Source organism: Gambusia affinis, linkage group LG16 (assembly GCF_019740435.1).
Source record: "Gambusia affinis linkage group LG16, SWU_Gaff_1.0, whole genome shotgun sequence".
In the NCBI taxonomy this organism is placed as follows: Eukaryota; Metazoa; Chordata; class Actinopteri; order Cyprinodontiformes; family Poeciliidae; genus Gambusia; species Gambusia affinis.
In genome coordinates this window covers 2,756,142-2,784,116 of record NC_057883.1, presented here as the reverse complement: position 1 = coordinate 2,784,116, position 27,975 = coordinate 2,756,142, and the positions used below count along the sequence as shown (strand labels likewise).

General features: G+C 40.1%; 2 protein-coding genes across 3 annotated transcripts in view; one reads left to right on the top strand and one right to left on the bottom strand.

Annotated features, from left to right (window-relative positions):
* The window catches only part of LOC122846096 (transcription factor IIIB 90 kDa subunit-like), a 66,696-nt gene that overhangs the window by 8,083 nt on the left and 30,638 nt on the right, over nucleotides 1-27,975 (top strand). Inside the window, exons 4-7 of the mRNA XM_044142846.1 lie at nucleotides 537-710; nucleotides 5,522-5,553; nucleotides 13,190-13,262; nucleotides 23,803-23,952. Of these exons, the coding sequence (XP_043998781.1) occupies nucleotides 537-710; nucleotides 5,522-5,553; nucleotides 13,190-13,262; nucleotides 23,803-23,952 (429 nt within the window). The remainder of the gene's footprint in view (nucleotides 1-536; nucleotides 711-5,521; nucleotides 5,554-13,189; nucleotides 13,263-23,802; nucleotides 23,953-27,975) is intronic.
* Nucleotides 13,773-27,801, bottom strand: LOC122846107 (BTB/POZ domain-containing protein 6-B-like). 2 transcript variants are annotated; one of them, XM_044142871.1, is made up of 5 exons: nucleotides 27,702-27,801; nucleotides 19,761-20,121; nucleotides 18,138-18,228; nucleotides 17,920-18,038; nucleotides 13,773-15,356 (listed from the first exon to the last, which is right to left on the bottom strand). In XM_044142871.1, exons 1-5 carry the CDS (start codon nucleotides 27,730-27,732, stop codon nucleotides 14,324-14,326), a joined length of 1,635 nt encoding a protein of 544 aa, XP_043998806.1. In that variant the 5' UTR covers nucleotides 27,733-27,801; the 3' UTR covers nucleotides 13,773-14,323. The 2 variants fall into 2 exon arrangements, with proteins under 2 accessions (XP_043998806.1, XP_043998805.1); XM_044142870.1 differs by lacking the exon at nucleotides 27,702-27,801 and having other exon boundaries at nucleotides 19,761-20,708.

The following is a 27,975-nucleotide window of genomic DNA, read 5'->3' as shown; positions in this document are numbered from 1 at the left end:
CATTGTGAAATGATGGGACGAGTAAAAGGAAAATGATATATTAATTTCAACACTTGAACATTTATTAATTTAATTTGTTAATTTATTTTTGTTACAAACAAAATCTGAATATTTTGGTATGTCTTTGTAATCACCTTATGCTTTGGTATCCTGAAATAAAATACAGTGAAGTTACTTTCCTTCAAAAGTTACTTAATACGTAAAAACTGTTGAATTGAATGGTTTTCCAGCTACATCTAAAAATTGGACTATCTAAAAAAAAAAAAGTTTAAATATTTTTTGTAGTTTCAAAAAGTGTCCTCTTTGTCCAACTAGCTAAATTTTGTCGGCATGAAAAATGTAAGTTCATAATGTGTGGAATATGCTAGCCAACGATAATTAAACTCCAAGCAGTCCTTTACAATATTAATATTTCACCCACTGATATTGCTATGGTTGTATAATTGAGGTATTTTGTGCTTCCAAATCCTATAGCGTATAAGTAGAACAACTTCTTCCTCTGTAATTATTCTGAATATGTGGTTTTGTGTTTTCAGCTAAGCAACACATCAACACCCTGGGCCACCAGCTTCAGATGAACCAGCACTGCCTGGACACGGCCTTCAACTTCTACAAGATGGCCATCAATAAAAGCCTGACACGCGGCCGCAAGTCTGATCACATCATGGCCGCCTGCATCTACCTGGTCTGCCGCACCGAGGGAACGCCTCGTATCCTCTCTGTAACCAAGTGTGCTATGTGTCGATGAGCATATTCTTTGATCTAAAGAAAAAACTATCAGTCAGTCTTTTCTCATGGCAAAACAAAAATTTATGACTAAATACCAATATGCCACCTTATTTTACTTATTTACCAGAGCATGTCATCAAAAACCTCTCTGAATGAAACACCCTAGAGTCTCTGGGATCAATCTGAGGAACATGTGCACCACTCCTCACTAACTGTGGTGAGATGTTCATGTAGAGCTTATTCCACTGCTTCAATTTAAATATTTGTAGAAATGGTCTTGATAGTTGGCATCTTGAGCTGTCTTCAACATGAGCTGTCTATAAAAGAACTTTTTTTTTTCTAAAAGATGCTGCCTTAATACAAACCTGATCGTTACAGCGGACAGGAAGTACAGGAAGAACTTTGGGACTTCTTGATGAACATAGAACCCCTTTACATTTGGGCCAGGCGTGTCTTTGCCGTGCCGTTCCGACACGCCTGGCCTGTGAGGATGATTGGGTTACGCAACCGCCGGTGGGTTTGTTATTCTGATGAAAGAGGGGAGCAGGCACTGTGAGGCCTTTGCTGCTGCGTTGTTGACTCAGCTTCTGTTTGTGTCTGTGTTTCTGTGTGGGTTCATTTCCACAGGCCTATCAGTTCACGCATGTTTGGAGGCTGTGTTAAAAATAGTTGCCTCCCCTCCTCCTTTTTCCACAGCTGGGTGAAGTTGTAGAGATGATCAGGGCATAAACAAAAGGAGGAGGAAGAAGAAGAGGAGGAGGAGGGCTCAGTCTTACCTGAAGTTGAATTTAATGAGCACCAACAGCATAGAGATGCTCAACAGTCTGGAACACAGATCCATTTTTAGACCTCAGACAGATTATGCACACACAGCCAGTTCTGCTTCAATTTTTGTTCTTCCGGCCTTCGTTCTGTTTCCTCTTAACTTTATAGTGTTAACTTTCTTGCCACTTCCCCTGTTATTGAGTGGAAATAACTATCCAGCGCTTTGAACTTCTTGCCGATCTGACTCAACGATTAAGCAGAACGTTCTTGTAGAAGGCCAGCAGCATCTCCATTAGCTATTTTTAAATTCCCTCAATGAGAGAAGTCAGCCCAGTTACTAAAAGAGGCTAAGCAACGGACTGGGATGATACTGGGCTTTCTCTTGGGGGAGGACAGAGCTGCTTTACATCAGCAGGTTGCTGTGGCCTTGTTCTAAATCTGAACGTTTTGTTCCTCCTTAGGATGGAACCGCTTGCAATCAGAGCAGCGAGTCTCTTGAATCTTAAGGACTTCTGTTTACAGAGTCCCACACATTGTTGGTATGTTTGAGAAAAATGAAAGAAGTACCTCTGGATGAAAATCTGGAGCTTGGACAAAGAAAGATTGTCAAGCATATTGCAAATGGTTGTTTTTGTTTAAGCTAGTAGCATAGTAGATGCTCTTAGAGAACTACTGAGTGTTTGTTGGACTTTCTCGTACTTCTAAGTTGGTCTCAACGGTGACCCTCATTGTTTGATCTCCACAAATATTACGTCTAGTAAATGCCAGGCCAGAGAGAATAATATCTTGAACCACTGAGGACTGGATGAATGGTTGTTAAGGGAGATTAAAGGATTTCTCAAACATGCATGAAAGAATCAAAGCAACACTCCGGGTATGGTTTTGATGAGGGAAGAGCATGTTATAATGTAAAGCTCAAAAACGTTATGTGGTACTGCTCCTTTAACCAGGAAAATCCAATTGGGATTAAAAACCTGGAATCCTGGCCAAGAGGCGTTAATGGTTCCACAACAATTACAAATAGTTACAAGTAGTTATATAGTTAAAATACCAAACAAATAATAATTATTAAAAGCTGTCACAATTTCAAGACTTTATCTCTAATGCTGTGTCTGGACTTAAAAGTGGTCAGTGAAATAAGTTCAATTAATTTCCAGTCTTTATGCAACATACGTAGACGGAGCAGCGTAAACAAACGCTGTTGTTCCCAATTCTGTGTGGGAAAATGGGACAGAGAGCAAAAAATGATCATTTGAACACAGAGTGAGAATCAATGTTTCTCTGTGTGATTAGATCACAGATGTAGGAGGGCAGCAGCTCAAGCAAGGCCTCAGAAATAAAAGTGTACCAATGTCCCAACCTCCTGGTGGACAAGGAAGGCCAGTTCCCTCGAGTGGAATGATGGGTCAAGGCTTTACAGTTTGTAACAAACCCCAGAGAAACATGATGGATAGATAGTATCAACTTTTCAGTAGCAATTGTGCTGAGGCGTTCATATATAACAAGTCTTTGTAATCTAAAACAGATAAAAATGTTGCTGTGACCAGATGCTTTTTCACCTTTAAAAGAACAATGACATTTGTGTCAAAAGAAGAAACCCAGTTTGGGTTTAATGTACTGCGTGGAGGAATGCAGTGATGCAGTGATTCATTGTTTTCTGGTGACAGCAGTAAACCAGAGCCATGGCTCGCTCTGGTTCACAGCCGGTCCGGTCACACAGTTTTACTTCAGCTTGAGGTGTTGCTTTTTTTTGTGATTGTGGCCATCGGCTTTGGAGAGAAATTCAGTACGTAAATAATTGTACACTTGTTGTATGTCTCATAGGTTTCTACCTCTAAACATTCACATTTTATTCAGATGATGGTGCTGCAAAGCTCCATGAAACGCTCATCATTTTATAGCACAGTTAAGTAACTGCTACCTTCAGTTTCTATGAAATACAGCATTCATCAAAGATAACTTAAAAGAAAATTGAATTCACAATCCTAACGCTTTGAAATTGGGCTTATGTCCCTTTAAGAAGCTCCTACTCTCTGACTCTGCCTTTGGCATGCCACCACAACAATGCTGCTCCATTATGGCATTTACAACAGCTCTTTGGAGAGTTGGACTGATATGTAGTTTCTATGATGAGCTCAGCAGAATTCCATTTCCAGCTAATGTTTACTAATTGCTGCTACTAGTCTGGAGGAGCTGAGTGGGGGAGGGAGGTGTACACTGAGAGGCGGAAACTCGCCTGGAGACTGCAGCTCAGAGGGAGGAGCTTTGTGGAAAGAGGCGGAGCTCTGTGAGAGCGAGCATTTAGTCATGCCCGAATGGTTGCCATGGGAGATTGAAGGATTTCTCAAACATGCATGAAAGAATCAAAGCAACATGATATAAAGCTGAATATTTTCAATTTTACATACTGCCCCTTTAATAAGTCACATTACTGTTCAGAGTACAGGTGGAGCATTTGGGTGCAAGTGCGGATTAAGCAAGACAATAGTCACTAACAAAGCTAAGGAAACTCTTAGTTGGTTTCAGAGACCGGACCGGACCAAACACCTGACTTTTATCCAAATGAAAATTTCTACAAAGGATTAAAGAGCGGTGTGCACAGAAAAGAGCTGTTCAAGCTTCAAGAAGAGCCAGGCTTTGCTGAATTGTGTTGTCTGTTCTGTGTTTGCAGAAACATTAAAACCTGATGGCTAAATGGTTGATCTTATCTACCCAAAAGGTTTTCATTGCTCATATGAACAGCTGTGCTTTTTGTTTCACATCTTAGAACAGTCTGTTCGAACACGTAACTTGACATTAAGATAAACATCTGTAAGCTCAGCACCCATCAAACTGGGCCTCTGTGATTGTGGCCATCGGCTTTGGAGAGAAATTCAGTACGTAAATAATTGTACACTTGTCGTATGTCTCATAGGTTTCTGCTCCTTCCCGGTGCTCAGGAGCAGAACCCAGATGCGTGTTCGAGGTTCTCCAGGTTTTGGTTCTCCTGATGGGTTGCAGGTTGTCTGTTAGTCTCCAGGTGGCGTGTGCCGGGATTATGTTTTCCATCTCATCTCCACGTCTGCTAATTCTATTGCGAGGCCCGTTTCAGAGGAGCCTCGTTAATCCAGCCTGACACCCTGGAGACAGGTGCACCTGTCGCCACGGAGACACTGTAACCACGGCAACCAAATGTCTGCGCCAGCTGAGTACTAGGAGGAAAAGACATCCGGAGGCTGATGTTGCCGAAGTGGAGTGTTTTTGTCTTTATTGGACTAGTATGTAATTAGGCTTTTTCTTTCTTTTTTTTAAGACGTTGGAAATTAAAATTAATCCCAATTTGTACCGGACAGCCAGACAGTCACATCAAAAGCCACAATTTAAGTGAGTTCATGAAAATCTTCCTTATGCTCTTCATGTCAGTTACTCAACTTCCTTTTTTGGTTTGTTTTAGGGTGATTTCACTTTAATCCTTTTTGTTTTCAACCGTTATGTTGTGGATCAGGGGTCACCAAACCCGGTCCTGGAGGGCCGGCATCCAGCACGTTTTATTCTCTCCCTGGTGGCACCAACAACCTTTTCAGCATGTCAATGTCCTTCTTAGGCCTCTAACGAGCCATCATCTGATTCAGGTGCGTTAAACCAAGGAGAGAACTAGAACATGCAGGAGGCCGGCCCTCCAGGACCGAGTTTGGGGACCCCTGTTGTAGATTATAGATGCATATTTAATCCTAGAATCTTTTGGGTTTATAAAAGTATTTCTGTGTTGATATTAATGAGTCCAGACGAGTTCAAATCATCACTCCGCCACTACCGTGCTTAAAAGAACTGCTCTGCATTGAGTGTTGCGCTCATTAGAAAATACTAAGCAGGTAAAGAACACGGAGTGTATGATAAAGGAACGTTTATCTATTTATTTTCTCAAAATATTGTTTCTAAGAAAATATTGAAGTGAAGCCGTCATCAGCCGCAGCCGTCCTTCCCCATCTGTGGTCAACCTTTCTGTGTTCCTCCTTTCATCCGGTTTGCCTTGACCTTTTTTCCTCAGACATGCTGCTGGATCTCAGTGACATTTTGCAGGTATGTTATCAGTGCAGCGCTGTGAAAAATGATTTCAAGTTTTCATGTTAGACGGTAACCGGAGTAAATACACAAACCTGATTTCATCTACTGACTGGGGTGAAAAGCTATCTGGAACAGCCCGGCTCTGTGGGGGGTGACGGTCGTTTCCCTGCCATTAGAAGTTGAACATTTCATCAATTTTCCAGAATTATTGACCTAAAACATGCTGCTACATCTTGCTGAGAAGTTTTGTCTTTGTTTTAATTAAAATATTTGCACTAGGAATTACATTAAAAAATATATATATACTTTTTTTTTTTTTTCAAAAAATCCAAAATCAGATTTTGTGTTTTTTTTGCAGCGCATTTGAAATCAGTTTGATTCGAAAACATTTGTGACAAATAGGATCTTTTTACTGTGCCGTAAACATACAAAATTAAATTTTGTTTTGCTCTAAAGTATATTCAAACTGCTTATGTTTTCCTCTTCTGGCTTTTACAAGGCTAACTAACCAATATGAGGGTAATTCCATTATGATTTACTGAAACAATCGTAGCGTGCTTAACTCTAAAAATAAACATATGCTTCCTCTATTATTTTTTTTTCCATTTAATTGCCAACAAATGTTCATAAGGTGCAGAAAATGGCTCCTAGCCACTAGGTTGTGCCTAAAAGCAGCTCTTCCTCACCGCTCAGCCACACGTCTGTTCTGTGCAGTAAAACCTGAGGTGTGTGTGTAAATTTAGAAACCTCCATTAGTCTACATATTTAATGGCAGCCGATTTGCAGTGAGTGGAGGGTGTGGTGGTTATGGTGGGACATTTCTTTGAGTCACAGCTGGTCAGGAGCTTTTATTTTTATGCTCCCAGCTGTCCTGCAGTAGCTGGCAGCCTCTCCCTCTCCCCCTCCTCCCCCCGCTCTATACACCCTGGTATTTGGAGGCTGAGGGTTGTCTTTTTGTGGTGAGGGGCTGAGAGGGGGGGTGATTCATGGTGGGTGTTTGGGCAGCTGTGGGCCAGTTCCATTCCACTTCTTGTGTGTTTTAGTGGACCCACGCCCAAGCCACTTGATTTTTCTTGCGTTATCTGAATGACTGCGCCACATCAAAACAATTTCCTTTAAATATCAGCTGTCTTCTGCAGCTTTTGTGAGGCGTTTTCTGCATTTGTGCCTGTTGCTGTGCAAAGAAGTCTCCGGATGACGGGATGTGCCGCTCTCTCTCGCCACAAACGTCAGCTTTGTCTCTGCCACTTTATGTGATAGAGATCAACTTAAAGTGGCTCGGAATTGTAAAATGATAAAATTTCTTGCAAATAAAGAAATTAAACTATGCAGGCATTTTCATCCCAATCCACTCAATCAGTAGCTGCTTTTCCATTGACCGTCTAGTTGCGCGATTTCACAATTGGGTGGATCAAAATTGGTTTATTTCACAAAACTGCAATGGAAGCTGTTTTTCCACATCACACAAGTCAAATGACCAGCAGCCGGACGTTGCCACTGGTCCAAACCTGGAGGAAGAAGATAGGAATTAGTAGGAGGATCATGGCGTGTTATGATTAATTTTTAATGACGCTTATCACATGAACAAGCTTATTCATATGTGATTTTAATTATTTAATGGAAACATAGTAACTGCGAAATTGTGTTTTGTCGATATTAGCAGAATGTTGACAGTTTTCCGCAGGTGCTATTATAATGCAGCTACTACCACTTTTCAATTACAACTGCTTTTATTTTCTGTCATTTCTCTTTTTCAGCTTTGTACGCCGTCAGACTGAATGTTTTTCTCGTTCTTTGTTGCTAAATGACTCAAACTGTCTGATATGTGTTTCAACTTCTAAGACTTTCCTCCAAACTGTTTTATGCCTGGGCTACTCTAAGACACGATTGTGCTTTGATCTGAACCATTCCACGTGTGAGTTACTTTCCTAGGTTGTTCTGGACTCTTCAGGGTCAATACAGATCAAACATTTGATTTTTTTTAAAAAGTTCTACTAGTTCTTGCTCACAATATTTGCTAAAACCAGAATGGGTTTTAGGGATTTTAAGATGCCTTTACTGTATGATCACCTCTTAAATTTACCATTTATTTAGCATAGCACTGACCTTATTCTTATGATTATGTTACCGTACAATTACTATGTTTTCATTTTATAAAGCATTGAAACAAAAATGGCTCATTTTTAGGGTTTAATAGATTTAACTGTTCCACAGTGCAGCCTCTTTTTTGCTGTTTTGTTTTTAAACAATGAAGTAATAAAATAGGATCTGTGCTTTCGTATTGCCAAATGGTCATTAATAACTAAAAAAATGATGTTGAACTAAATCTGTAAATGTTTATGATCCATAAAACATTGTAACATTGTCGATATTTTTGACTGCTTGGACTCAAAATGCTAAGTTTTATATCAGTTATGCATAAAAACCTAAGAAAAAAAAAATCAGAATGTATTACTTTACACTTAAAAACTAAGCTTTTAAACTATGACTTTCTTTGTTTAATAAAAAAAACATAACAGGGCTTTTTTTTAAATAAAGGATGATGAAACAAAATTAATTCAGTATTCAGAGTTCACACACTGTTCATTTTCTAGCCTGCTGATCTCTGATCAGGGCAGATCAAACAGGGTTGACTTTTGTTCATTTGAATAACGGTAAGAATGGATTTTAGTTGTTAATGCAAATGCTTTTAGTTTTCTTTAAGTATTTGTACTTTAGAGGCTGCTACTTGCCACAGGCCTTTTTTTTATGATCAGTTTTTTTATGCTGACATTTTTATCCTAGCATATGTCTCCATTTTCACGTTTGAGTCTAAATTCCTTGCTGGAATCCAGGGTCCCTGCTGACTCCCTGGGGTGCTGCAGTGAGACTCCATCCATCTGTCTGGCCTGGACGCCTGGCCCTCCTTAAGCACCAGGAGGTCCGGGCAGACTGTCTGAAGGAATGGCAGAGCTTTCACTGGAGGTCATGACCTTATTCTCTAGCCTTTGCGGCCTTCTGCTCCAGATTTCAGCACTGCGGCCCCCCCTCCTGCCCCAGGTCTTAATTTTGGGCTAACTCTGTTACCTCTGGAGGAAGACGGTAGAATCTGGCTCTGTCCCTTTGTTATTCCACAGTATCCATCAGTATGTCCTTTCAGAAGGTGGGTTGGGGGGTCGAATTTACTGCAGAGCCTTCTGGACGGCCAGTGGGCTGAAACACAATGAAACATCTGTGATGGGCGGTTCCCACACAGACGATTGTTACCGCCCCGCTAGGCTTCACCCAGCTCCACCCACACAGCTCCTCCTGCTTCCGTCAGCTCCACCAAGTTTCAAAGAAACTCTTTGATCCCCTAATTTATTCATTATCAGTGAGAATGGTGCTTGGCGTTTTTGATAATGCCCCAAACAAAATGGCTCGGCAGAGATTTATTTAACAGAATGTGGCTCTATTTATCAGACTAAATAATTTAAGGGAACGTTGTTGTTTTTTGTGTCCAGTTTGGAATTTGATTTTATTTGACGTGGTTGACGTTGGTATGGAAAAACAAAATGGGTTGAAAAATATGAGTATATTCAGACTTTATTGTGTATCCTACTGTCGTTGTGCTTCCTTCTTCCCTCAACATGTTTAGTGGCATCAGAGTTCAGTATTCACAGATTCACCTTCTCACAGATTCTTAAAGGGGCAGTATTAGTTGTTTTCCAGCCACTTAGTGTAATTTGTTGCACATTCAAGTAATTATCACCTCAGGTTGACAAAGTGATCAGTGGCAGGAAACTCATAGCATCTAACTTTTTGAGAGTGTTTCAAAGCTGGGATAAAAACATAATAAATACTCCAAAAAATGAATTATGGAGGGTTGGACTTACTGCTACACCGAGTTACACAGGCCAGGTTTGAGGGAGTTCAACCCATTTCTCTGTCAGCTGCTATATTGTTATGGATTCTCACTGAATTGCTCCCATACTTCACTTTATTGTGGCTTTATGAAGAAATATGTCCTACTTTGGATTCTTGTGTCTTATTTTGAATTGTTTGCTGGTGGTTTTTTTCCTGTATTATTTTTTATGATTAAACTGGCAGAAGCAGCCTAGCCTGGATGTCTAACAAAACTGTACACATGTTTTAAATGTTGCCTTTTTATTTAAAAAAAAAAACCTTTTTAAAGAAGTACATTCAGCTGAGATGGAGACTAGTTAACAACTTCGTATCGATTTGAATTGTTACAGTCTGCATTTCGGGAAAATCATCCTCCAGAAATGTAACTTCCAATGATGTTGACTCATTTACTGGCTGTAGATACACAGTCAGCTTTTGTACAGTAGATGACTGTATCTAGCTTGACAGAATTATTTCAGTATCTCAGGACTTCAGTGGTAAAGATATTACTAATCAAACTATTTTTCTTGTGTTTTGCACCATTTGGTCTGATCCTACCATCATGTGGAGTAACCTCTCACCTATATATGCATGTGCATTACAAAATGGATCTTAAACATCTGGATCACTCATTGCCTTTTACTTTACCTGTACATAAAGGACTGACCAGCTTAGCCTTTTTCCATTTGAAGAATAAGAGCAGAGCAGATGAAACCTGTCGAGATCCTCATCCAGGATTTTTTTTTTTTTTTTTTTAAGAGGCAAAGGCCCAATTTCAAGGCATTAAATTACAAGATTAAATTTCTTTTAAGTCATTTGATATAGGTAGCATTTTTATAATAAGTGAAGTTAACATAGCTACTTGATTGTGCTATAAAATGGCACTCGTGGTACTGCACCTTTAATCAAGTTTGCAAAACTAAAACAGATTTTCATTTGAGTGTCTTTGCTTTTTAATTACATATGTGCCAGCCTGTTACATTTATTCATCTGTACAGGATTTTGACTGACAAATTTAGTTTATTAAACTTCCTACGTTTCCCGTCCTCCCTTCCTTTGACTATTTTCTCTGCAGGAACTAATTTATTTATCTTTTTTGACACTGCTTAAGGAGTAATTTTACTTTCTGGAAGCCTTGGACAGCTCTTTTAACCTTACAATGGAGTTCACTGACGGTTCAACAGTCAAGAAAAAAAATCAAACTAAATGGCTGAGATTTGAGCAGTGCAAACATCCTTCTAACCATGTATCTAAATATGTGATATTTGCCAGTATTGTTATTCGATATTTAATTTATTTATGTTGGTGGTCAGTAGTGACTTGAGTGGTAGAGGTGGTCCTGGAGGTTACTGGTTCAAATCTGGTTCCTTCCTGCCATAATTAATTGGGTGGGATCAGGAATGTCCGCCAAGTTTGTGTGCGCACAGCTGTGGAGTGAGGCTGCTCAGCTGTGGGATTCCTGGTGGAGGAGGTGCCAGAAGGACAATAGCAATGACATGTAATATTCTTATTTTTCACTTTTGGACCCTTTAAAACACAAATATGAAATCTTTACTTTAAGAAAACACAAAAAATAGCTTTTTAAATACTTGTTACCACCTTAGTATACATGCTCCAAAGACAGACTGTCATATTTTGTACTCTGGAATAGTTCAGTGCAAGGTACAGTAGCTTTCTTGCATTTCTTCCAAAATTTGCTTTTCTTAAGTTGTTTTTTTTTTATTAGTATTATTTCTGGTTCTGGATATTGTGGAGCTGATGGACCTCTCCATAACTTGCATAATACCAGCCAGAGAACTGTGGTTGCAGTATTTTGTGTTTACAGATATGTAGATATTTTAGCTGTTGGTTCTTATACATATTATAGACTGAGGAAATTCACCATTGTTGCCAATAGTATACATTCTGCCATCACCCGATGGCATAACATGCAGTCTCATGTCATGCCGACGGCTCAGTTGTTGCTAAACTAGTCATTTCCAGATTTTAGCCACAACTCATACCCTGCTACATCTCCAGCTTTTCAACGCTTGTAAACTGCATTACCAGAAAACGAGATGTTAATTTGTTTCATGTGAAAATGCCAGGGATCCATACACTTCTTCTGCAAGACCTGCTCTTGGCAAAGAAAATCAATCTCTTATTTGTCTGCTTTGAGTATTAGCCCTTTGTTCAGAGACGACCTGTTCTTAGACAAACCATGAGAATATGAACCTGAAGAAGCTCTATTAAGGTGTTGACCACCTATTTGGGATTCTGCTTCGTCTCTTCAACCTTTGCCTGGAGAAGACCCAGGAGACATTCATATCCCTGCCCTATTCCAGTGTCTAATATAGCTCATCAATCAGATTGCAACAGCTACAGACTTGTTCACCTGACCCCACATCCTGAAGGTCTTAGAGACCCCTGTTGGTCCACCTGAGTAGCAAACAAGCATATGTCAGGAGGACCCTCTGCAATTTGCGTGTCGCAGTGGAGTTTGAGTTGAAGATTCTATACTACACCTGTAGGGAGCACTTTGAGGAGAGTATTCTTCAAATGATCCAGACAATGTAATAAAATAAAACCCAGTTCACTGTTCAAGAAATGCCAGCAGACGTTAGTAGAGATCCCGACAAGGCCTGGACCAATGATGGATGCTTGTTTGGAACTGAAGGACTGTGTGTCTTAACCAGGTGCTCAGGAGTACCACAGGGGACTGTACTCTCACCATTCCTTTTTACTATGTACTCCTCTGACTTTAAATGCATCATGCCTGTCATCTGCTGGAGATACTCTGAAGACCTCTGTTTTCAGGCATGCATGGGATAAGCAAGAAACTGCATCCAAAGATACATTCGATCGCATTATTGAGTGGTGTTGGAAACATTGCCTAACCTTGAATGTGAACATAAAAAATTATTTCATTTGAAGATTAAAGAAGAAGCTGTAATATATCACAGATGGTTTTCATCATGGGAGAAATGAAGGTGATTGAAGAGTAACAATGCCTCAGTGATCTCCCAGATCCTGGACTAAACTGGAGCCTAAAGAGTAGTTATGTGGGAGCTACTATCAGAGAGCAAATTCTCTGATGGTTCATAGATTTTTAACGAGATCTAAAACATCCTAAAACTCTTCAAACCTTTTGGATAGTGGAAGTTTAAAATATTAAACAATGGAGATAAGAACGTTCATAGTTATGACAAACCATTTTTCCAGTTTCTTGCTTGGTTCAGGTTTGTAAAGGTCACATTGTTGTAGTTTTATAGAAGTAGTGGTTTGTTCAGACGGAAGGAGGCCTTGGGTCATTGTATCAATCAAAGATAAAATAAAATGGTCAAAACTGAACATTGCTAAAATGTCAACAGCCTACAGTCATTCAGGAAGAAGTGTGTGCAGTCTGACCATGGGGTACAGTGAGAGTTCTAGATGAGAGGTGGAAATTCTGTCTGCTGGGGGAGAAAGGGTGCATTAACAGAGTGCAGCTCAAATTCTGTAAGAGCTCAGTTTTTAATCGGTCATATTCATGTGAAATGTTTTCACACTTTGGTACATTTGCACAATCTGATTGCTAAACCAGTCTGGGAAGCAAAGAGTGTATCAAATTCTTCCAGTCTGCTTCACACAAACACTGCAACTGGTGGACCAAATGGACTGAAGCCAGATTAGAAGTCTGTATGTGGCTTTGGGTGTGTTCAGTGGTTTAGTCGATGCTGTACAAATGTCTGTTACAGTCGTAGGAGGATCTAACAGCACCAGGTCTAATCAGTTTTGTAACAACTTCTTCATGTGTTTGTGTTCACAGGTGAATGTCTATGTGCTGGGAAAAACCTTCCTCGCGCTGGCCAAAGAACTTTGCATCAACGCTCCAGCTATAGGTATTGATTTTCACTTCATCCTCTTCATTTACCATTTTCTGATTTTTTTTATTTATTTTTTTACAAGGCACTGTAGCTTCATACTGCTTGATGTAGTCACAACCACAAACATCAGCCTATGTTGCAGAATAGATGGCATAAATTAGACCAGAAATGGGAAGTGGAGGTAAAAAGCTAATAAGGAACTTGTCTTGTGTTCAGGGACTGAATTGTTTGTCCATTTCGATAGTTTAAGGCATTTCTTTTAGTAAATGTATAAATGGTAGGGCTGTTAGCACATATGATTACTCTAAAAGGTTTAACTTTTCCTTCTCTATAACAATATTCTATCAGCATTTCAATAAAATAACTGAGATGAATGAACATTTCATCAATATTCTAATCAGACCAGATGCACTGTTCTGATGGAGTAATCAATCTTTTCATTAAAATAGACTGCAGTTCATTCCTCCTTACCAAGAGGGCACCATAACCCCCTTTTTATCCCCACAACACAAAGATTTGCATCTGTTTACGTTATAACTTTAACATTTTATTATGAGGTGTGTAAGCATTCTTGGACAGAATACATCAGGTTTTTAACAGCATCAAGCTGCCAACAGTTGTATTGTATTTTACAAAAGACAAAAATGTTTGAGGTCGTCCTCTGAAGTGCAAAGCCACCGTTAGTGAAGAGCTTTCCGTCTCTTCCTCTATGTCTACTCGGAACCCTACATTAAGGTCGCTCCTTGTGGAATATTGCTGCTGTAACTGTAAGAACGACCTTGTATTAAACTACGTCTTAAAGCAGTCTCTACTCACTCCAGGTTTGATTACATAAGCACAGTACGAGTGTTGATTTCCACAGCAGATGCAGCCCTTCGACACAAGCAGCAGAGTAAATAACCTTTAATCAGCACTTAAATAAAGAAAACAATAATAACCTTAAATTAAATAGAATAAAACGGCTCCTGTTGCTTTTAAAATTGTCTCTGGAGGAACTACGCAGGCTAGTTAATGTGACGTTAACAGAATGTCTGAATGCTACATTAGCTTGAAGGCTAGAAGGCGGCGTAAGCAGCTCAGGCGTAGAACACCAGCTCTGGGATCTGCCCTCCCTGCACTCCCGTCCCGTTGGTGCTGTCTGAGGAGCACTGGAACTGAAAAGTCACCTTCCCACATTGGACCTCCGTCATGCCCTCCTGACCGAAGTAGCTCAGCTCGTTCCCGTCCAGCACGGCGCTCACTGTGTAGAACGTGTCCTGTTCCACTTGGACGGGATGCTCGAACCACACGGGGAACGTGCTGCTGGAACCGTCCGACACAAACTTGGTGCGGTTCTGAGCCAGGGTCGCCCCCTGCCTCTTGAGCTCGATCTTCACGGCATACTCGGCCTTGCCGCCGCTCGACCCGTACAGCCCCAGCCCGGCGATGAAGATCCTCTTGTCCACGGCGAACTGGATGCTGTCGCATCGGCCCCGGTAGCGCCACTGGTTGCTGCGGTAGGCGGACGACTGGAAGCGGTGGCACTTCTGCGGGGACAGGCCCTTCCTCGGCGTCAGGGGGAAGTCCAACATGGGCTTCTTGGCCGCTGTGTACCACAGGAAGACGTTGTGCGTCTCCTCCAGGGTCAGGATGTCGGACTGCGCTGCTCCGTTGGCGAACTCCTCCACGCTCATGGTGGGAATCCGCACCAGGAACAGCGCCTTGCCCAGGACGTCTCTCTTGTTGGTTGTGGTGGCCCCCAGACCCTGCCTTCTGCATTCTGCCGCAGCCCAGTTCATGACCGCGTCGAACACCACCACTTCGTCCGTGTTGAGCGTCTCCCTCTGCAGGATGATTTCCAGCGTCTGCAGATCGATCTCGCAAAATCCCTCCGAGCGCAGCGCCAGCTCGGCCTGGGCGTCGATGACCTCCCAGCAGCGCTGCGTCAGCTCCGGCTCCTCAAACAGCCGGCTCTGGGAGAGCAGTACGCAGGCGTTTTTGGCCTCCAGGCTCGTCTCCAGGAAGGTGACACAGGCCTTGGCCAACGCTGGGACGATGTACTTCTTGGCGGCGTACAGAGTGGCCAGCACCGTGTCCGCCTCCAGGTCAATCTCGTCGCTGTACAAGTATCTGAGAGCAGAAAAAAATGTCACAAATTAGGATTACATAAGTGCTAAAAGATGCAAATCTTTCAGTGCCTAGCGATTCAATTCCAGCTTTCAACATCACGATTCAATTCACAAAATATATTTTAATTATTTTTTTTAAAAATATTTAATTAAAAAAATTAATATTTTTAAACGAAATTTTTTATTTTTTAAATTAAATTTTTTAGAGATGCACAATATATCGGCTCTAACATCGGTATCTGCTCGATAAGTAAAACTGCACCGATATTTAGCAACTTCCCCTTGGAGTTCAATAAAACATCATATTTTATTAACAACTGATATTTATTTCCATCTTGTTGCTGTCCGTTTCTGGTCATTTTTTCTACAAGGCTGTCAAACGGTAGAGAAATATATATAATATCAGTAAATTTCAGTTATTGGCCATAACAACAATATTATTATCTGTATCGATATCGATCCCAATTTCCATATTGGTGCAACCCTACTGTAAACAAAAGTAACATTTATTTAAAATGACTGTGTAATTTTCCATACCGTATTAAATTTTATCAGTTTATATTTAAACAAAAATAGGATTGTGCATAAATTCTGTAACTTAGATGACCAGTATTTGATTAGCTTAGCTTACCCGACTTTTTCTTAAATAAATGCATCTATTGACTTATAATAGAATAGTAAAATTCACTCAAGTAATCATGAACTCATTCAGTATAAACAAAGTGAAATACTTCAAGCAGTTTTTTATTTTAATTTTCTTCATTTAACCAGATAAACCCCGTTGAGATCTAGATCTCATTTTCAAGAGGGACCTGGGCAGAAGTCTGCAATACACAGCAACCTGGTTACTGGTAATTTTGATAATTATTGAAAACCAGAAATTCAGTTTGTTTTGTTTTTTTTCCCTAAATATTACTGTACGTCAAACGAGTGAAAAATGATTAATACAAAAATATGACAGATGAAGAGGACTGCTGACTTGGCAGTTGCTGAGCCACTCATGCCTCCCACATAGAGGGTCACCCAGACAAGATCAAACATGAAATAAGCTGATTGTTCAGAGTCCTGTAAAAGGGATGCTAGAAAATGGGGGCCTGACTGAACTCCCTTACAGAACGTATGGTGTGTTGCTAAGAGGAAGATGAGACATCTGAGCCAACAACACAGGCGAGTTGAAAGCTGCCATTAGAGCTACCTGGTGGGCTTCCTTACAGTGTCACATTACCTCCATGGCACACTGATGCAATTATTCATAACAAAAAGAAAAGCCATTCAGGCCAGAAATTATGTGAATATACTCTGTATATTCTAGTTTGTTAAATTCTGAACTTTAGGCCAGATTGCCATGATGATCCTAAGTGATTAAGTTAAAGGAAACTGAACTTCTTTTCTTTTTCCTTGAAGACATTTCGCCTCTCATCCAAAATGCCTTTGCCTTTCTTTTGGGTGAGATGCGAAATGTCTTTAAAAAAAGAAAGAGTTCAGTTTCCTTTTACTTGAGCAATTAGGAACATCAGAACGAGCCAAAATAGAGTCAATTCAAAACTACTTTAACTATGTAAAAAGGGACATTAAATAAACTATCTGCAGTAGCAGTCAGTATTACATTGAATCCAAACAGGCCTCTGACTGCAGAGTGTTGCTGAATGGCAGTCTCATGACATTAACACATTTCTGTGCTCTGGTCTGCTAATCCACTGCATTTGCTTTTACTGCTCCTCTTCAAATGTCTGTCTGTCTGTATGGTCAGAAAGCCTGGAACAAAGAGACGTTGTAGTCGGGTCGGTGATCCTTGCCTAGATGTTTGAAATATATCACTCTGTATCAAGTATCTTTATAAAATTAGTTTTACTTTTTCAATTATATTTCAAAAATGTATTTAAAATGGCAGAAGTATGTGTTTTCCAGGAACATAGTGCTGTTTATAGCACAATCAATTAACTGTTAACTTCAGTTCTTAAAAAAGTAAAAAAAGTTTCTTTAACAACTGTTTGTCATAGACATTATGACAAACTGAAGCTTAAAAACTGAAACTCTGAGGAGGAGCTTCGTCTCGAAGGCGGAGCTAATTCCATCCAGGGGTTTTGCAGAGATGAATGGTTGCCATAGGAGATTAAAGGATTTCTCAAACATGCATGACAGAATCAACACTCCAGGTATTTTTTGATGAGGGAATAACGTTATAACATGATGCAAATCTCAGTCGATTTTACATGATACTGCCCTTTCAAATGCATCAAATTTAAACATCTTTTTATGTAACTACTTCACAAAAATTTACATCGACAGGTGATACACTATTATTCAAAGCTAAGCGCAAAAAAGCTACATTACATTAAATTATGCAACTTCTGTTAATATGTGTCTGAAGATGAGAAAAGATGTTTGAGGATTTCTAAGGAGTGAGGAGGAGCCCAGCATTTCCAGAGCGCAATGGCTCTCCACTCCCAGACCTCTGGCGTTTTTCCTCCGCCTAGCTTCGTTCGGATGAGTAATGACGCGCTTTGAAGTGACGCCGACTGCGCTTTGTGATGTGGGCCTCTGCTCGGTCATGTGTGGCTTACTTCAGCAGAATTAGAAAAGCAGCAGGTTCCACATCTGGGATATGGATTTCCAACTCCTCCTCGGCCAAATCACCATAAAACATGGCGCAGAAGACGGAGCTTCCCACGGCCAGGACGTACTGGGAGGAAAACGGGAGACGCATTCATCACACCTGGCTTTTTATTGTTATGAAAAGCAACAAAGGAACAGAAATAGCTGTGAATACACGCGGTTTTACCTTGTGAGCAGGTATTTTCTGTGACGCCCCCAGGGGCCCCACGATGAAGTGAATGTCAGCCATCAGCTCATTGTTAAACATCAAGGCATTCCTGAAAGACCAAGTTTCACAAGTGAGGCCCAGGATTGTATAACATCAGTTGCTGTCATGTTAGATACAGATGTTAGTTAGCCTCGCTGTTAAATTATACACTTTCTGTTTCAAATGTATGCTTATATTTAAAGCAAAGATGCACCAACCAATCAGATTGTTTTTTAAACAGCCAATCAGTGACTGTAGGTTCCAGTACTGAAAAAATGATAATTTTCTCATTTATTCAATGCATCAAAACTAAGAAATCCTTTTTTTTTGTCTTTAAATGTAAATCTTTAAATAACAGAAGTATTTCACACTGTTTGGAGAAACCCCACCACTTCCCCACCTGTTGCTTCTGAAAAAGAACAATGTTATATTATTGTTTGAGCAGTTGTTGGATTAATTGTTACTTTGTTTTACACAAACGCATGTAAAAAAAAAAAAAAAAAAAGTAGGGATGCACCAATCTGAAAATTTGGACCAATTTCAACATTCGATATTAATACTGTCATGATGGCCGATACGTTATATATATTTTTCTACTCTCTTGACGTGTAAAAGGAACCGTACTGCCTACATTGATTCTCTGTTTTAGCTAAGCATCCCACAAATCTGTGCTGCTTCGCTGTCACATGACCAAACATCACAAAGCTAACCCTCCCTATACAGAATCTGATCTGACTACGATCCAAAACAAACTTCACATAAACGCCTCCAAGTTGCTCTGACAACAACAATCTGTAGTTTTCTTTTGGGCTAGATTGGTAAACGTTGGCAACCTTTAAGGAGAATACACTCAGACTGCTGTTTGATAGCCACAGTCGTCACTCAGAATTCAAAACTCTATAATTTTGTCTTTGCTTTAACATACGAGCAAAACCTTGTTTTAAAAACGTCTCTCTTGTAGACATTGCCACATCACCTGTAATCCTCTAATGAACAAATCTGACATAATTATTAGAGCATAATAAAAGTCCTGCTGTTCTCTTTCTTAAATACTTCAGGGTTCTGCAACCTTTACAATCTAAAGAACCATTTTTACCTTCAGTCCACAAAAATAAAAGATTTAAGGCCACAATTATTACCTGACCTTATGAATTCATGGTAAATATACATACAGGAAATCTGTTATTTTTAAAGACCAACCATTTTTAATACAAAGAAAAACATAAAGATTATGGCTACACTTAAGGTGATGATGTTTGGACATAGTTTCTAGTCTAATGAGAAAAATAGATGCACATAAAAAACTAAAAATAGACTGGCGCTTTGTCATTCTGTTGTGATAATTAAGTGTAATTATTTGATGCAATCCCCCCAAAAATCTGCAACTATTTTTAAAAGTTCAGACATTAGCTTCTATTTTTTTTAGTCAAAGTCTTTAAGAGCCGTTGTGGACGGACCAAAGAGCCACTTGGCAGGTTGCAGACCTGTCTGAAGTACTTAAAGAAAAACTTTATTATTACTCTGCTTTAAAACTGTAACACTGCTTCAAAAGCAAGGTGCCCAGAACTCGGTTCAGAGCCCGGGATTAGCAGCGGGATCTACCTCTCTCTGAGTGTGGGGTGGCTGCATTGCCAGCTGGGTGGATCTACGTTGTTGTTGTTGATGTTCTGCTGGCTGGTCGGAGTGCTGGCCGCGCTGCCGCTGCGCAGGCCGCCGGTGTTGCCGTTGCCGCCGCCGCTGTTCGCCAGGCACACAGCCTCCTTAGCCTTCTCCGCATCCGCCACCGTGGTGCCGTTGGCCAGGTTGGTGCTGTTGGGACCGGCGGCAGAGAACAACTCCGCAGCCATCTTCGTCGTCTTCTCCTCTTTCTGCTGCTTCTTCTTGGTGCTCGACAGGGATAAAGTCAGGATCTCATAACATGCCGGCAGCCTCCCCGGGAGCTTCTTGGACTTTTTCAGTGTTTCTGGAAGTAGTAGCAGATAAGTCAAACACCTCATGATCCGGCCATGATGGAACAAGCTACAGTCTGCCGTTGGCATCGGCACGAACAGCAGATCTCCGTGTTGATGCCCGGTGTACTGGCTCGGTTTTCTGGGACGTGCTGTACGAGTATGTCCTGAGTGGAGAAATTAGGGATTTTTTAAATGCATTTAAAACGTCGTCCAGGAATATAAACATCCGTCCAGGTCCGGACTAATGGTCCCCATCCGCTTCCATATAAACACTTCAGCTCCTTTTTTTGGCGTTCAGCTCATCCTCACTTCCCTGGAAATTGCCCTCATTTGTTTTCCCTTTTCCAACGAGAGTAATCCGGACAGTCCTGCTTATTTCTCCGCCTTTCCTTTGCGGTAATCCTCACGGATTGTCCTCCGTGTTTTTCCGTGCAGCCGAACACCCAGCCTGCCGGGACGTCACGCCACATCCACGGCCATCCCAAATAAATGGGTATTAGTCGTGAGTTTTGGGGCTCTGCTCTATTTTTACTGCTTTTTTTTTCTCATTCCCGATCTCCTCTAACGCCCAGACTCGATAAGAACCAATCATATCAAGGCATGGCGCCAACGTAAGAACTGCAGAAGTCCCTCCCTCTGCTTCCTCTGCAGAGTGCGTCACTGGTGGCGGGCGGGGTGGGAGGGTTCGGGGGCGGTCGGGTTCTCCTCTGGCGCCTCAGAGAGCTGAAGGACCAGGGGCGGAGGAAGAGGCAGCGCCCCCCGGGGCACACAAACATCCTCTGAGCCCAACCAGAATTAGATTGTTTCCACTAGTCCCGTCTTTCAGTGGCGGTTTTAGACCAGACTTGGGGGGGAAAGAGGGTACATTTCTTTTCACAGGCACAGAACAAAAGAATAGAAACTAAAAAAATAAATAAATAAATAAATTCCCCAAGTAACTTCAGAAACATTTTTATCCTACAACCTCTAATATTTTTCCTTCCCTTTTTTTTAAATAGTTCAAATAGTCTTGTTTCTGTCTTCATTTATTATACTCTTTAAACCTTTTGTTTTAAAAAAAGGTGAATTAACTGACCACGGGATAGTTTCAGGAGCCTGCCCTGTATGGTAACAGATGTGCTAGTGAAACATTAAAAGTTTGACCAAGGAATAAGACAATTTAGGATGGGAATAAACAAAATGGGTTTGATTGATAGGAGCAATTAAAGTTCTCTTTCTTAGAGGAATTAAGATAATGTCTGGGTAGAATTTGGTTCCAGAGGAAGGAATTGTGCATCAGGGTAAACTGGTGTCTTTTTTTTTTTTTTTTTTTTTTCTGCCTGGTTTTTAAGTTAGACTTTCCAGTAAAACTTGCAGCAGTGGTGCAGACGTAGCATTATTACATGATGATGATGAGGAGGAACGAATCAGCCTCAATCTTATTACCAGCTGACTAACACAGCTTTCCACTGCACTCCTGTGTGAGAAAAGACGTTAAATTCAAACATATTTATGTCCGCTGTCATAACTCGGCGAGATAAACTACTACTTCTGGCCAGAGGAAAAAAGATTGCTTCTCATTTTAGTTTCTCATTAAAATTGTGATTGCTCCATAACTTTCAGAGGCAGGAGGTAAAAAGAGCCCATCCAATTAACCAGCAGCCATGCTATTGGTTGTAAAAGTAGAAAGTAAAGATTTTTATTAATCTTATATTTTTCTACTTTGACATGGCACAGTTGATGTCCACATTAAAGGTAACCCAGAACAGCTGTTCTCAAAGTAGAATAAAAAAAAATCCCTTTGAGATTTCTTTTGCTTTTATTGTATCACACTTGCATAATTCATATATTTAAAAAAAAAACATAACTCGAGTACACCTGTAGTTTTCCACATTGCACTCTTAACAGATTTATGTAATATATGTGAGCTCTTGAGGCAAAAGTAAAAGGACCTAAATGTCCTCAAGAGGACTGAAGCAATTAATTGGATTAATAAATGGATCAAGTTTATTTGTATTGCACATTTCAGCAACAAGGCAGTTCAAAGTGCTTTACATCATGAAACATAAAAATGTCATACAGTTACTAATTGTGAAATCAGTAACGGTACATTTTGGATTGGAATTCAGTGTTTCAGCTGTTTTTCAGTTTTCTGGAAGTTTGTTCGAGATTTGTGGTCCATAGAAGCTGAACATATCTTCATGTTTGGATTCTGGGGATGCAGAGTAGACTACTAATCATCGTAAATCAAATATTGAAATAATTGTCAACTAATTTAGTGATCGATTAGTTAACTGGCGTAAACAGACTCAAAAAAGTTTAGTTTTCTGAAAAACAATATACACAGAGCACTAATTTGTTTATTTGCTTCCTTTCATGTATTTCTAATTCTGTAGGAAAAAGGTTTAAATGTGCCATTTTATTTGATTAGTCATCAAAATAATCAATTAATAATAGGTAAAATAATTAATAATTAAATAAGCCCTTGTACTCTACTTGCAGTCGTGGTTGTTCAGGTGAACGGCTAGGTCTATTGACTCTTCCACTATCTCCTCTTCTCCCTTGGTGGAAGTATTGTTTTACATATTCCTGTTTTCACCCGAAACAGCTTTTTCCTGATTCTAAGGGCTTGATGTGGCTAATGCAAATGAACTCAACCCTCTAAACAGTGTTTTAAATTCAGTTGGGCTGTTGTAAACTGTGTTTAGTAATTGAGTAATCTATCTCTTCTTCTAACAATTACTCGAGTAATCAAATAAAATATTGGTAAACTTGTATCAATAATTGCTCACAAAAATCTGAAATTCTATTCAATGTAATAACAAATAAAAAGCAGCAGTCTCTTTTTTTTTTTTTTTAAACTGTGCATGCTCCAGTCTTTATTTATTCCTCTTCAGTCAAGTTAATAAACTCTCACTTTGCACAGCCTTTGTATAGGCTCTGTGACGGGATCTTTAGGACCTACGTCACACACCGAAACAGATATTCCAGCTTTATACACACCATGGTGTGCTCTGCTACCCATTTGTTGGAACCGGAATGGTAGGAAAATTATTTTCCGGTTTGTCTATCAAGCTAAACGTGGGCAGTCCGCTGTGTTCCGTCTACCTGCATGCGTCTCTGCTCCACATGTATACGTACACCCACTTCGCCGCCGTTCGCTCTGGGCCAACCACTAGGCAGGAGTTCACGGAAGACGTCCAATAAAGAAGGGCCATCTTATCACGGCAGTTGGTTTACGACAAAGCCCCAAACATTTTCATCAATCAATGAAATCCCATTGGACACCCCAGAAAGAACGTGAAAAGTGAACTTGTCTGGGGAAAAGAGGACATTTGGTTAGCCTATGTTATGCTAATAGCACTTATCAGTCGTAAACAACTCATTGGCAGAAGTGTTGCTTGCTCAACACAACAGAGTGCACTAAAGAGTAAATGTAACGAAGTCTCGAGGAATTTCCTCTAGGCAGATTTCTCTAATTTGCCCAGAGAAAATTTAATAATGGAGGCTCTCCAATAATTCACTGAATTGTTGCAGCCCTAAAATTAATTTGAATCATGATATGTCAAGAGTGGCAAACTATAATTCTTTTCTGTGTCCAAAAACTGCAGAAATATTTATGAGGGTATTAGAATCTTTCAAAGTTCCAGTTGGGAAAAAAAAGGTTATTTTTCTTTTTTTGTCTCTCCCCCCCCATTTTTTTTCCTACCCAGACCCATGTCTTTATATACCCCGTTTCACCCAAATGCTGGAATTTGGTGAGAAGAGCCGCGAGGTCTCCATGACAGCACTGCGACTGGTTCAGCGGATGAAAAGGGACTGGATGCACACGGGAAGGCGGCCATCTGGACTCTGTGGAGCAGGTAACCACAAGATGAGGCAGCGATAGAGAAGTACGCTCTTTGCTGTGGAAAAGGTTGTTCCCTCCCCTCCAGCAGAGCACTTTATGTAGTAGCAGAAGCTGGAACATTTAAGGGAGGAAAGTAATTGCTGCTCTGCTCTTAGTTCTCCAACAACAAAGTTGTCTTTAATGAGCTGCTTAAACCACAGGTCACCAGACGGCTTTGCAGAGGCCAGCAGTGTTTCTGATAGAAGAGACTCTCTCACTCCAGCAGAGATTTATTTGTTAGTATTTTTATTTTTACTGCTGATTTCATCCATTAAACACCTCTTAGTGACACTGACTGGATCAACACACACAGTTTGTGCCAGAGTAAGATGCTACCGGTTTGAGCAGCGTTTTCCTGAAGTAAGCAGCACTTCTGATGCCAGGGTTATTGTGTGGCCTGCCAAGGCAATGAAACTAGATTTTTCAGTGTAATTAGTAAATGTATTCATCTCTCTGTCCTCCCATCTGTTCACTCTTTCATCCTTTTGTCAACCCTCCATCCACCTTTTTATTCAGCATCCATCCATTTACTCTTTGTTCATCCATTGTTTATCTATGGTCCTGCCATTTTCCATCTTCCATTTGTCCCTTTTACATCTGTTCATCAGTTTCTAAATTTCTGCAGGTTCCATATTTGATTGTGAAAATATCAGATAAAATTGTGTGGTGATATTTTTGTATATAACCCTATTTATGGGTAAGAATGGTCTAAAAACACTAGAATTTTTGGACTAAAAAAGTGAAACTTTGTCATGAAAAATGTCTGGAAATCTCCATGTAAGTTGTTTGTGGATTCCACGACGTGGAACACATCATGTTATTCCCTCATCAAAAGCATACCTGGAGTGTTGCTTTGAATCTTTCATCCATGTTTGAGAAATCCGTTAATATCCTGTGGCAACTATTCAGGTGTGCAAAATTAGCCTTTGAGGTGGAGCTCCTCTTCTGAGCTTCAGTTTCCAAGCGTCCACCTCACAGAGCAGTCCCCCAGACCCCTACCATGACTACCCCAATCAGCTCCTTCAGACTAGCCAGCAGCAACACCTGGTGGAACTGCACATCCGCTGAGCTCATTATACGAGCTACTCTCAGTGCAATTAGTTCAGTTCTGCAGAATTACTCAGCTCAGTCAGAAACAGCCAATCAGAACCAGCATTAATCAGCTGGTCATGCTATCAGGAAGTTATGATTTAGTAACTCCGGATTGTTTATTTTAATACAACCTGCATTTGTCTTTGAATGTCTCCTTTATTACTTGACATTATTTGATATGGGCAGATTTATTTGACTAATAATTTATGGTACTGAGAACCTGACTGTTAAATATTATTCAGTCCTTTTGATTGAATAGCTGCTGTATTGTGCCTGCAGGCATTTTGCATGTTTATGTCTAAATAAGGTGAATTTATTGCCAGATAATTTTTTAATTTTGCTACATCACTTAGTATCATTTCTACCTAAAGCGAAAAATTAACAGGCGATCGGCAGAAATTGGCCTCATGGGTGATCGGTATCTGAATTGACAGCAAAAACTCTGTTAAAACATTTTTAAAGGGTTAACAGAGAAGCCATGTTGTGGTAATAACTTCCTGAAGGCAGGATCTTCTTGAAAGAGACGGAAGCCCAATTTCAAACAGTAATATAAAAATGTTTTTAAAGTGTTGATTTAGACAAGTAGCATTTTTAAAGTAACTGAAGTGAACATAGTTAAATGGAAAACGTATAATAATAATAATAATAATAATAATAATAATACTGCCCCTTTAAGGCTCAGTGCAGCCTGAGTCTCCTGTCCTTTAGACCTTTACTGGATGGTTAGCTGTCTGAAATTTAGGGTCCTTATCTGGAATTTTATTTTGTTTTACAAGGACTGTTTCGTAACTTTCATGTGACTCGGGAGGCAGAGTGGAGTCTCCAGGTTGTTTGTCACCATCAGTGGTAAATAATGCTGGGAAGGAAAATCTATTGGTACATCAGCCCACCAAGAAGTTTATTCACCAGCCACCACTGGGTGACTGGGGGGTGACTGTATGAAAGAACTGTGCAGAGAGACAATTGGGCAGATGAGAGTTTGAGGTAAGGAGGTGAGGAGTCGCCCTGACTATGGAAACCTGATGAGGCAGGACGTTAGTAGAGGGTGTCCACAGAGAGGAGGTGGTGGTGGAGAGTTGCTCTGATTCAGCAAGCAGGGAAGAACTAAAGCACAGTTTACCGAAACGCTCAATAACTAGGAACGTAAGAAGAGAAATGGAAGGCAGGTTTCTCTTATAGTAAGTTACAATGTTCCAGCAGCACACAGCCAGCATAAGGATTCAAATGAACAGCAGGAAAATGACAAAAATTTCACAATAATATATTTTTCAAACAGCAAAATAACATGAAGAGTTACATTAGTTAAAAGCACAAGGTCTGTTTAGTCACTTTCTTTGTCAGCAGCTAGCGAAATTGGACTCAAAACTGTGAAATGTAATAAACTAATGTGTGATTATCAGGGGTGTCACCATGTTTTTAAGACGAGGGGGGTTTATCCCCCAGAGGATGATCAGCATGTGAGAAAATGGAGCCGACGAGTAGAAACTTTTTCAAACAGCAACAAAATAGACAAGTTCCACTTTTAAAAATGTGTTCATGGTTATAGAAACTTCTTCCACTACAGAATATGACTGTAAACAGTAAAAAAAACATTATAATATAAATGTTTTTATACCTATAATTTTCTGTTGCTCTACACCTGAAATTGTACCCTTTGAAAAACATTTGTGCAAAGTTTCATGCTGCTGTCACCTTCTGACAGATTTATGATCACATTTAAGTAAAATAATTATAGCTTATATGATCATTTATTTAAGGTCATATTCTAGCAACATTACATTGAATTTGTAGGCAGATTTTTGTAAATAAATAAATAAAGTGGAAAAACAAGAAAATTATTTAAGTGAGTTTGAGAATATCTTATGGAGGCTTCAGTCCCACTAAAATAGCCCCGTTATCACCACTGATGATTACCTAAATGTTTAACTCTGAGCAGACTACCTTCTATTGAAATTGAAGTGTAAGGATTTGAGTTTTTCTGTGTTCATTTAGGTTTCTGTTTCGGTGTTGTCCTGTTTACCCTTCATTGATCCCAGCTGTGTCTAGATCCCTTTATTACCCCCTGTGTATTTATACACACATGTGTTTCTTGTTCTCTGTCAGGTCCTTGTCTAAACTGTCTCCTTGTCTCGTGTCTGCTGTCCGTCTACTACTGTTTACCAGTTGCTACCAGAAACTAGCTCCTAGCTTTTGCTCCTCTGTGCTGTCTGGATTTTTGTCCTTTTTTTTTGTCATTAAACCATCACCATTCAACCACCTGGGTCATCCGCTTTATCCTCACCATCTTCACTCCCACTTCATGACATGAAGAGAATAAACTGACACCAGAAATAACCAAAACACTCTGGAAAAAATAACGGCTATGAACATAAAACTAATTGAGGAATTTAAAAGACAAGAAGGCGCTCAGCAGAATCACAGAAGTCGCAGCAGCATTTATCAGATGAGGTTTAGCATTATGCTAATCAGAGCAACAGAAGCATCAAATTAACCACAGCAACTTTCATAACTGATAATCATCAAAGAACTGATACCAGCTGATGAACAGGAAAAGTAAGCAATGGGAAAGAGTAGATCAATATAGAAGCTAAAGCTAATAAAACACACTGAAGAACATGAGTTGTAGCTCACCGGCCATCTGTAAAATCCTCTGCATTTTCATTCAAGGAGGAAAATTCGGTGCAAGCTTTCCCTAGACTGCTGTATTCGCCATATGAACTTTATCACCATAGTGACGCAGAACTTACTGGCATATCAAGGGCAAAATTCTGAGCACTCAAAGACATTAAATTAAATGGTGCTGATTGGCTAAATGGCTATTATTTTTACCGTAGCAACCACATGTGATTACCTTCATTCCATAGCAGCCCAGAAAAGAACTGACAGGACGATTCTGTCAGACTTT